An 11966-nucleotide genomic window follows, 5' to 3' on the forward strand; every position below is an offset into this window, starting at 1 on the left:
CCTTATCCAAATGTTGCCTTGATTCCCAAATATCTGCCATAGCAGCTGTCCTCTTGTGTTGTTCCAGATTCGCTGGTAGATGGCCAGCTTGTAAATGTGCTTTCCGAACATGTGGTAATAAAAGCGGAAGGTGCAGCCCTCTACATCAGTGGCATTAATGATCAGGCTGAGTAAAGCAGCTCGGTTTTGGAAAACCTGTGGTTCAGAAGATTCTATGTAGAGATAGTGTCCTTTAGCTGTGCCCAAAGTATTATCCTTCATCGGCCCTGTATTAAGTGTTGACGTTGGACCCTGGTTCCAGGTCCAATCAAAATCATCTTCTGTATCTTGTTCCCAGTTACAAATTCCATTTTCAAAGTCACACTGAAGTTCAGGTACTGAAATTGGCATGAAATAAAATCAAAAGATAATCAAGGACAAAAATAACTATGAATGGGAATACTATCAATAGTTGATACTTTGCTCCTGCCAAGGTAAACCACTTTAATTTTTTTAATGCAACATTAAAGAAAAATGTTTAAAAGAGTAACTAAATGCTAGATAAGACATCAAATAATAATATTTTACAGCCAGAAGGTGGAATTACTTTGGCCATTATTTCCCAAATGCCTTTTCTACCCATCCCTTGCCCACTGTTATTACCATAACTCTATGCAAATGATCACTACCCCATGGCTGGCTTGCTGCAACAAACTTCTGGCTCAGTGGATTTCAACTTTAGCTGAATGTTCCAATCACCAGTGAACATTAAAAAAAAAAAAAAAGTAAAGCTCAGAATTCACCTCCAGACACGTTGATTTAATTAGTTCAAATGGTGTAGCCAAACATCAGGATACTTTACTAGCTCACTTGGTGATTCTAACATGTAGGGCTAACCAGAGGCATAACTTAACAGATCTCTATTTTTCAGCATCCCCTGGGGTGCATGGTAAAATTGCTTACTCCATGGTAAAGTCCTGCGCAAATACTACTATGTTAGGTATGGAGTGAAGCCCAAGAATCCATATTTTTAACAAGCACCCAAGATGATTCTGATGCAGGTATTTTCCAGACCTCACTTTGAAATCAAATTCTTCTCTCTGGTTCCATCCTGCCCCAGTTTCAAGCATCCCTCCACACTTGTAAAAGAATGACCATCTTTAAATGGTAGTTTATCATTTTTTTCTCTATTGAGAATCCTTTAATACTGACTCATTTAATCTCAGCTTAAATCTAAACTTCTCTTTCAAGCTTCACTCTTCCCAGATTAAAATAACTTCCTGTTCGTCCCCAACTGCCTTTCCCCTTGGCATGCACCAACTTACCAACGTGCCCTAAACCTCTCACCCCTCTCTCTGTCTCTATTTATGCTTATTATTATGCCTATTTTGCCAGTTCTTAGCTGTGTCTCCTCAGTGGTAATCTTTTCTTCTCACTGGATTGTGGCTCCTTGAGCTGGTGCTTTTAAACTTCTAACTCCCTTCGGTCAGTAGAAGAATTCAAAGCACTTTTAAAGAATTGACCAGTCCCTTATCAACTGAATACTCTACCTACATTTGTAGGATATAGGAATGTATGCATTTTTCAAGATGTGATGATTTTGTCGACACCAAGTACTTGTTTAGAATAAATGGGATAGAATATACAAATACTGTATTTGTATACAAATGTATACAAATACATTTGACAGTATTTGGGCAGAAGGGACAGGATTTAAAATTAAGGAGGAGTTCCACATTTTAGCTTCATTTACATAAGTTAATATTTTTGAAAGACAAACGTCAGCTGGCCTTTAACCATTCATCTTATAACGGCACTTGGCGCCAAAGTGAACAGATATTCTGAAACAATAAATAAAAGGATATGAGAATAAATGCAGCCAGGCAAGAACAAATCATCTGTCTCTGAAAACCACAGAACAGGAGCTTAGACCTAATGAAGGGAATCAAGTGAGTAAATGGCAAATGGGAGATGAGCTTTCTTTTGATGTTTCCTCACGTGTGACTAATCAACGCAGCTGGGACGTGAACTGGACCCCACAGGTCCCCTGCAGGTGTCAGTCTTGGGTTGTGCAGAGGAAGGGGGATGTCAAGCTACTGAGATTTTTGACATAAAATTGGCACTAAAGCCAACTTCTTCATACTGACTGCATGCTCAATCTTTATTTCAAAAGGGAAGGCACGTGGCTCCACCCTTAAATGAAAGACCACGTTCTAAACATACTTTAGAAAATAGAGCATCAATTTCTGGATGTCTAACGCATTCTGTTAATAAATTACTAGGTCTAGGGACTTCCTTGGCTGTCCAGTGGTTAAGACTATGCACCTTCCACTGCAGGGGGTGTGGTTCGATCCCTGGTCGGGTAACTGAGATCTTGTGTGCCGCATGGCACAGCCAAAAAAAAAAAAGTAAAAAGGAGGTCTCCATTTTAAAAAAATTACTATGTCTAGATGGAAGGCTGTGAGAGAAACTGACAGTCACTACTACTTTCTTTCATTGATACTTAGTCAGAAGACGTATTTTGATAATCCCATTCTACTCAGTTAATGCTGAGAAGTTTGAAGGATAATTTGCTTATTTTCAGTAACAGATCAACATTTTTTAAGAAGCGGGATTTGAAGTGCATGAAAAAGATGAAAAGGCTTTCTAAATTTGCAAAAATAAATTACCTTTAGGACAAGCAACACTTCTTATAACAGCCATTGTCGAAATCATCAATTTCATTTATATGCACTTAAAGGTATTAGCTGTGTAACAAGCTGCATGGTAATTCTGACTTTAATGTGCCTGACTGTATTAAACACCACATATGTGCAGAACTCTCTACAATAATTTATATGGAAATTTCTCAATGTAATGTTTCCTATGATGTACCAAGCATTTGATGGCTTTACTTTGGTTTATGGTAAGCCTCCCAATTTAATAGGCACATAACTTGAATTTGAAGAATTGTTGCTATTTCTGGGTAAAGAAAGATGCAAACTTTCTCTGACTGATGTTGGTAATTAAAAAAGAAAAACGTCTCTCAGCCTCTGACTCATTTTCAGGAGCAAATGCACTAGGCACTACCAGGAACCAGGTTTATTACATTGCAAGATATACATAATCATCAGGTATAATAAACTTTTTGGTAATTTAAACCGGAAGCTCGGGGCTTATCTTTTTTTTTGTTTTTTTTGTTTTTTTTGTTTTTGTTTTGTTTTGTTTTGTTTTTGCGGTACGCGGGCCTCTCACTGCTGTGGCCTCTCCCGTTGCGGAGCACAGGCTCCGGACGCGCAGGCTCAGCGGCCATGGCTCACGGGCCCAGCCACTCCGCAGCATGTGGGATCTTCCCGGACCGGGGCACGAACCCGCGTCCCCTGCATCGGCAGGCGGACTCTCAACCACTGCGCCACCAGGGAAGCCCTCAGGGCTTATCTTTGACACCTCACTCTCTGCTCCCTATAGCCAGAAGATTTTTAAACGTCCCTACTAAATATCCCTCCTCCAGCTTTAGTCCATCCATCTCCACCAATTGTCACTGTGATACAGGCTGCCAGCCCCTCTCAGGGGAACTACTGCCAACAGCCTCCTAGTCTCCTCTAATCCATTCATTACATTGTCTCCACAGCGACATTTTTTTTTTTTTTTTTTTTTCTGCATCGGCAGGCGGACGCTCAATCGCTGCGCCACCAGGGAAGCCCCACAGCGACATTTTTAAATCTGCCAATTTTATTATATTACCTTCCTTCTTAAAAACCTTCAGATAAGGGAAAACTTCCTTAAGACGGTCCACAAAGATCTGCTAATCTGGCCTCCATCTCCATTCTTATGTTGCATCCTGTTTTCCCTTATTGCCTTACTCCAGCCATACTGGGTATCTTGCAGCTGCCATGCAGTCATCTATCAGGGCTTTGCATACATGTATTTACTTATTATTTTTCAGATCTCAGCTAAGTCACCACCTCTAGAAAGTCCAATGCCATAATTATAGAAAGCCATAGCACCCCCACTTGAAACTCCTGTCAAAACTGTCATTTTACATTTATTTTTTAAATATGTGAATATCTTATCTCCTCAGTTGGACTGTAAGCTCCCTGAAGTCAGGGACTCTGTATAACTGTGCTCATCACTATATCTCTAGTATCCAATTCATAAATATACATAATAAATACTGATGGCTTGACTAATTAATTAATCACACATAACATTCATTGACTTTGGAACAATGCTTAGGGCTTTTGTCTTGACTGACTAGAAAACAGTGAACCAATCAAGATCACCACCATCAAAATGAGTAAGAGGGACCAGAAAGAAAAGCACTTACCACAGTGGACCTCATCAGTATTATCACCACAATCATCCACCAGATCACATAACTGAAGCTTTTTTATGCAAGTCTTAGTGTGTAGACACCAGAAATGATCTGGCCCTTTGCAGCTCTTCGAAGGGGGTGGAAGAATACAATTTTCAAATCTGACATCATCAATAGCCGAGACCCCATCATAAACACCAAGGCTGACTTTATGTAGTGACAAATGGAAGGGCTGAGTAAGGCGTCCAAGCTGAACAGTTGCCTGTGACCACTGATTGCCCTGGTTATATAATACTCTCCAGAGTACTGTGGAGTCACTGGAATTTTCCATGTGTAGCTGTAACTCAGCTGCTCCCACTGATAGTCCATAGTTATAAAACCTGAAAGAGAACAAACAAAAGAAATGGAAATGATTTATGCAATAGACTAAATATTTAACTTTTAGACTCTTCCATTCAGTTAACAGTCAATTAAAAATGAGTTGTAATAATAGAAGCCTTTAGTTATTATTGCAGTAATTGTGGCCACCTATTTGCAAGAGCTTATCTGCCGAGGTGCATATTCTGGCTCTCAGGACCCCATGAGCCTTTCTCAAGGAGTTTAGTCCAGAACACAGGAAGCAGTGTTAATTAAATTGTAATCCATTGTTGGAGGGAGAGTCCCTTTCATCTTAAGTAAGAACATAACAAATACTGATAATGTACTCCTAAGTAAAATGCTAATTGTGTGGATCTAATGCAATAGCTATTTTTAAAGCAAAGCCAGATGACAGGACAAATTACAGTATCTAGTAAATGCAGGAGTATGCCTGGAACCGCCGGGCTGCTAGAGTAGTTGACCATTGTTTTTACTATTTACCAGAAGGAAAGTGTGCATCCAGGTCCTGTCTGGCCGAAAGTTGGGCTCTGGAGTTTAGCAATTTGTGCTAAGCTGTTGCTTTTCTTCAGAATGAACATAAAGTGCCCTATTGGGATACAAAAAGAAACCATAAGTTTAACCTACTAAATTCTAAAATGAGACATCTGTCTGTAAACCTTACACTGAAGACTATACAACAATTAAAAATCAATAAAAGTGACTGTTAGTCAAATTTACTCTTATAAATATTAAACTATTATCTAGAGCTAGGTCAAAATTATGCCAACAACAACTGGGAATTTCAGTTAATTCAGCCAAAAATATATCTATATTCTATCTCCAAAACCCATAAAGGAGTGGTTCTATGTTGACAACATAAATATTCAACTATTTATATTCGACAATATTCAACTATGTATATTTGACAATATTCAACTATCCTACTATTTGTTGTAGTAACACAGAACTTTACTGCTTCTCTTTCTCTTTTCAGACCCGAGCAAAGGTAAACTGAACTACAGATCTTCCTTGACTTAAGATGAAGTTACATCTGATAAACCCATCGTAAATTGAAAATATCAAAGTCCAAAATGCATTTAATACACCTGACCTACTGCACATCACAGCTTAGCCGAGCCTACCTTAACCAAGCTCAGAAAACTTACATTAGCCCACAGTTGGGCAATATCATCTCAGAGCCTATTTTATACTAAAGTGTTGAATATCTTATGTAATTTATTGAATGCTGTACTGAAAGTGAAAAACAGAATGGTTGTCAGTGTATCAACTGTCCACCATGGTGATTGCGTGGCTGAATGGGAGCAGTGGTTCTGCCTCTGCCCAGCATCAGGAGAGAGTATCACAAGTATATTGCTAGCCCGGGGAAAGGTCAAAATTCAAAATCTGAAGCACAGTTTCTACTGAACATGCATCTCCTTTCACACCATCATAAAGTTGACAAATCATTAGGTCAAACCACCATAAGCTGGGGAAAGTCTGTAGGTACAGAGACACTGTGCATGCTTCTTACCTTGAGATGTGTTGTGAGTGTGATCCCAAGGTGGAGCCTGTTGCTCAAAATCAGCAGAGAGGTTACTTCTAGAGCTCCAGGTCCAGTCAAAATCATCCTCACTAGCTGCTTCAAACCAACCACAGCTATTTGCTTCAAAGTCACATTCAGAAACTGAAGGACAAAAACGTAGCTTTTAGGTTGGCTCTCCAAGGTGATCACACACTTTAAGAAGGGTAGACAACCGTTCTACCCTTGGAAATCACCTTGTTACTCTTCCCTAAGTACATTAAAGCCACAGTTGATGAAAAAAAGGATCCTATCTGATCCTCCCCAAAACTCAGAATTGTGCTTTTCATAATGGAAACTGATAAAGCAAAATTATCAATTTAAGAATATTTTCCAAATATTCTTTCTAATAAACAGCATCATTCAGCCACATTGCTTATAGAATTGCTAAGGTCTGCCTAATTTATTTTGACACTCATGTTAGCTTCTATTACATCATCTGGAAGACTTCATTGTTCCTACAGAGTATTTTACACTAAACCATGAAAAGCTACTTCTAAAAAATTTAATGTTTGAAAAATTCAGATCCATTATATTTAATATGAATGTTCACGTCTAATTTTTGTAGAGTTTACTATTTCCCAAAGCATTGAATACATCACCTAATTGGCAGAAGGCAGAATAATTTGACCTATTTTTCAAGTAAATAAGAAGAAAAGAAGTTAAGTTACGCAAAGACATTCTGAAGGAGGAAAAGAAGAAAAGAGAGAGAAAGGGAAGGAATGGGAAGTTATAATAGCAGTGTCAAATTATAGCTAATATGTGGTGAATACCTAATGTAACAGACCCCGTACTGAAGGCTTTATATAAATCTAGCTTTTACAATAGCTCTTGGGAGAAGGTATTATTATTGCTGCTTTACAGAGGAAGAAAGGAAGGTTTAGGGAAGTTTTTAACTTAACCAAGGTCATACAGTTAGAAAGTTGTAGAGACTGACTGAAATCCAAATATTCTAACTCCTAGTCTAATATTCTTTCTGCAACTGTTGACAATAACTTTTAATTGTCATTAGATTGGAAAAGGGATAAACCAGAAAGGCATAATCTGAATTTGCTTACTGTGGATATTCAGGTGTTACTACAGACTCCAGTGCAAAATAAGATTTGCCCCCATTGATGATTACTACACTGGGATCCTTGGCCATTGGATATTTTTATCCAAGGATATAGTAATAAACTATATAGATCTTCCCTTAAAAAAATAACTTAGGAAGTAAACAATAAATTTAGAAGATAAAAGTAAATCACTCAGTGAGATTAAAAAATGTTAAATTGTAAAGGCATTTTTACCTAACGATAAATCATGCTTAATTTTGAAAATGCTTCCTTCCACATGGGGAGGAATGTGAGTTGAGTAGTAACATCATAAACACTATTGATTTTTTTTAAGTTTCTAGGAAATATGTGATCTCAGAAAATATTTGTTTTCTGTCAGGTCTCCATGGCCAGCAGAATACTTTCAAATTTTACCAAAAGTCAATGAGAATGTATGGATACATTTTAAAATAAACACTTTAAGAAGGTTGCACCAACTTTAATAAGCAAGAGGTAACTATATTTCAATAGAGACAAATAGAAATCAGCAAAATGGAGAGACTACTGCTATACCTAGAATAAAGATTTCTCAAGTTTAGAAATCTGTGGTGAAGCAAAATTAAACGCTACTCAAAAGTGAAAAACAATAATGATAAGTTAGGAATAAATGCTAAGAATATTTAACTCTTTGTATTTTCAACAGCCATCTCTATAAATATAAATCACCCATAAATATATATAGATTCCAGTATGTAGATGCTATTTCAATCCCAGGGAAAGCAAATAATTTTGATTCCTATTTCAGACAATCCAAAAAAATAGGATCCAGGAGTTTTTGTTATGCAAATAGAGAAAGAAAATGAGTTATTGCTACTATATATCTATCCCACATAGATCCCTGGAAAGGGAAACTTATCATCTGCTATCTCAGGAGATACTGCTGTGGAAATAAATGAATATTCAAATAGTAGTAAAATTTAAGAAACTATTGCAGCAATTCTGTAGTTCTCTTAGAGAAGGCTCTTCAAAGATAGTGATTTTTAAGAGATGATTATGCTGTTAAAATTCAAATGTGCCTTTCTAGTGTACTTTGTTCCTATATATTTAGATTTCTATACACATTTAAAACCTCACCTTGATTAATCAGAGATGTAATAATCAGATGAAATTAACCTTCTTGTTAGCCAGGAATCAAATATACACCTCATTAGAACCGTTTTTTGAAAAATATGTAATCTTTTACTTAGAAATACAATATCCTGGGTAAGTTTTAATAATTGAGGTTGAAGGATTTTTTCGCTGTTTTCTAGAGCAACATTATGGACTTCCTCAATTATCACCATCATCATCAGAATCGACATTTTGCAATAACAACTGCAGTTACCATTTATTCGAGGTTTATTGTGTACCAAGCTTTGTGCTAGGGGCCGTTACACTCAAAACAGGTTGTCTACTGACACAGAATTTCCAAAAATTTTGCTTGTCTATTCTATGGCTATGGATAGAAAGGCTAGTAACTCTAGCAGCTTTTAATTTTTTGAGTAAAATTACCCTGTGGCTTCTACTAGTTATGTCAGTATAATTACAGTCTCTGTCCTTGGGGAAAGGGTGCTAGGGGCTACTTGGTAGACTAACAAATAGGTCCATCACCCTACACTATCCTTGTCATTTTTAGAGCTTTTCACTGAGGGAAAAGAAGATGAATTTCTGTAAGAGCCAAGAAAACTTGTTGGGGCAAAAACAACAGAATCAGATGCTGTCTCATTTCAGATTCACTGTTTTAGAACTTCTTTGATGGTTTGGGATGATTCCTACCGAGGTTCATGTGTAAGGAATAAACATAAAGTATACAAAGGTGAAATCTGGCTGATGATTTGGGCCTCACATAAACACTTAAAAATGTATAGAAGAGTACTTATTGGTATTCACCCAAAGGAGTTGAAAACTTATGTCCATACAAAACTCTGCACACGGATGTTTAGAGCCGCCTTATTCACAATTGAAAAAACTTGGAAGCAACAAAGATGTCCTTCTGTTGGTGAATGGATGAATAAACTGTGGTACATCCAGACAGTGAAATATTATTCAGTGTTCAAAAGAAGTGAACTATCAAGCCATGAAAAGACATGGAGCAACCTTAAATGCATATTACTAAGTGGCCAATCTAAAAAGGCTACACACTGTATGATTCCAACTATTTGAAATTATGGAAAACACAAAGCTATAAAGATAATAAAAAAGTCAGTGGTTGCCAGCAGCTGAGGGTGACGGGAAGGAGGAAGAGTTGGAGCACAAAGGATTTTTTCTGTGAAAAGACTCTATATGATGCCATAATGATAGCTGTCATTATACATTTGTCCAAACCTATAGAAAGTACAACACCAAGGGTGAACCCTAATGTAAACAATTGACTTTGAGTGATTATGACGTATCAGTGTAGGTTCGTCAATTGTAAACAAACGTCCCAGTCTGGTGGGAGATGTTGATAATGGAGGAGGCTATGGATGCCTGGGGGTGTGGGGTATATGAGAAAACTTGGTGCATTTTTCTCAATTTTTCTGTGAACCTGAAACTACACTTTAAAAAGTCTTAATAGTTAACTACTAATTAAAATAAGTGCTCTAAAGAAAACACAAAATTTATAGGACGAAATATGTCCTGACACATCATGTGGTTGAACTTCAAACTCCCTTTGGTCTTAGCCACACCGGCAAAAGATGCAAAAGATGCCCAAGTTTAGGGGGGAAAAAATGGCTAAACAGGCTTCCCTGGTGGCACAGTGGTTGAGAGTCCACTCGTGCAGGGGACACGAGTTCGTGCCCCGGTCTGGGAAGATCCCACGTGCTGCGGAGCTGCTGGGCCCGTGAGCCGTGGCTGCTGAGCCTGTGCGTCCGGAGCCTGTGCTCCGCAACGGGAGAGGCCACAACAGTGAGAGGCCCACATACAGCAAAAAAAAAAAAAAGACTAAACATGCAGGTGGTAATTGTAAAAAGTTAGAAAACTGGAGCCTACCACTGTGGATTACAGAGAACAGCAAAGGCAAAAATGCAGTGGGAAGACATGCATTCAATACGTATGTTATCTTACTTATTCCTCCTGAAATATACATACAAATATTGTCCCCATTTTAGAGCTGGGAAACATAAGGCTGAAGGAAGAGTAACATATAATTTCTCAGGGCTCATTATTGCTGACACAATTCCTTCCCAGACCTTTGATGTCAAAGCCTGTGCTCTTAAAAAAATTATACTGTTTCTAGTAGTTTAAAAAGTAATAATAGTTACATCTAACAATTTTTGGACAATTCTTATATGCCAGGCACGTACTATGTGTTTTTAATGTAAGATCATATAAAATCTAAACATGCATAACCACAGGATATGCTCTGGAAGCAGATTCTAAACTATATAAAAGTCCACTAGATTGGCTCTCCCTGTTTATTTTAAGCTTTTTTTTTTCTCTAGCCTTTTGACCTTCCTAAAAGTTCCATGAAGGACAAAAGTTAATTGAGTATTCCAGTATGTTGGCTTCAGTTCACTGAGGTTGTACTTTGTTTGATTAAGCAGAGGTTACTACAAACGTCAAATGCATTAATACTATATATCCTATTTTAAAACATGTTCTCTACTAATTATATTGCTTTGAGCTTCAGGCTTTTCCATTCATTCAAATGGTCATATGTTTGGAAATACGATAAGGTTGAAGTAACTGAACTCTAGACTTCATCAATAGTTAATATTCATTAGTTATTTAAAACATATAATAGTAAGGGAATATTTGCAAAAGTACCATGAAATTTTAAAAGTCTATAAAAATAAATAGCAATAATGAGATATTTTAAAGAATACTAAAGCATAAATAACTAAATAACATTTGGCATTCAAAACTACTGCATTTGAAATAAGAATGATTAATTACATTATTCTACATATGATTTTCAGGGTCTCCTGTGATCTGACCAATAAAGACACTGTTGGAAGACAATTCCCCATAGGTCTCTCATATTTCTGCATGAGTTATAAGCTGAGTCATTAACTGTCTATTTGTTCCAAACATCTTTTCAAGGATGTTTAAACAGAAAATAATCATGAAGAATAGAGACAGTGATTCTGTCTGCCAGAGGGCAAGTTCTTATCTAATATAACATAATAAAGATAATGTTTCCCTCTAAAGCAAAGGTCAGACATTTTGTTTGAATCCCACTATAAAAGATTTGGATTCCATAAGCTCAGGCTTTCTTAACTGTAACGCCAACCCACTTTATATGTACATCCACCTTGGGCCTTCTATGTTGCCCTGGGACTCAGAAAGCAAGAGGAAACAAGGCAAACATGATGCTTATTATGCTGTTTGTTATACTATTAGTAATAAAGTCCTTTGTCTCTGACCCAGGAGTCTCACCCCTCCTGACATCCATAAAACTATGGCAGATAACTTGTTAGCTTATAACTAGGGTAAAGTTTCAGACCCTTCACAGTTGTCAACACAAACTACATTAAACTTTGTATGTATAGTACCCACCATTAAGAAGCTTAAAATCTAGCATGGGAAATTTATAAGCAAATAGGCAACTGTAATAGCATAATAACTACCATGTACTCATTCATTCATTCTTCACTCATCTGACAAACATTTATTGAGTACATGCTATATGTTTGGCACAGGTATAGAGCCTAAGAACACAGAAGTGAAAAAAAGTAGTGGGGCGGGGGGGGGGGGGGGG

At 37.3% G+C, this 11966-nt stretch overlaps 1 protein-coding gene across 1 annotated transcript in view; it reads right to left on the reverse strand.

Moving 5' to 3' along the window:
* The window catches only part of MALRD1 (MAM and LDL receptor class A domain containing 1), a 608458-nt gene that overhangs the window by 452792 nt on the left and 143700 nt on the right, over positions 1–11966 (reverse strand). Inside the window, exons 15-18 of the mRNA XM_007447298.1 lie at positions 6162–6314; positions 5132–5237; positions 4286–4653; positions 1–377 (exon numbers count right to left, since the gene is read on the reverse strand). The exon at positions 1–377 is cut by the window's left edge and continues 30 nt beyond it. Of these exons, the coding sequence (XP_007447360.1) occupies positions 1–377; positions 4286–4653; positions 5132–5237; positions 6162–6314 (1004 nt within the window). The remainder of the gene's footprint in view (positions 378–4285; positions 4654–5131; positions 5238–6161; positions 6315–11966) is intronic.

Source organism: Lipotes vexillifer, unplaced genomic scaffold (assembly GCF_000442215.2).
Source record: "Lipotes vexillifer unplaced genomic scaffold, Lipotes_vexillifer_v1.1 scaffold297, whole genome shotgun sequence".
Lineage (NCBI taxonomy): Eukaryota > Metazoa > Chordata > Mammalia > Artiodactyla > Lipotidae > Lipotes > Lipotes vexillifer.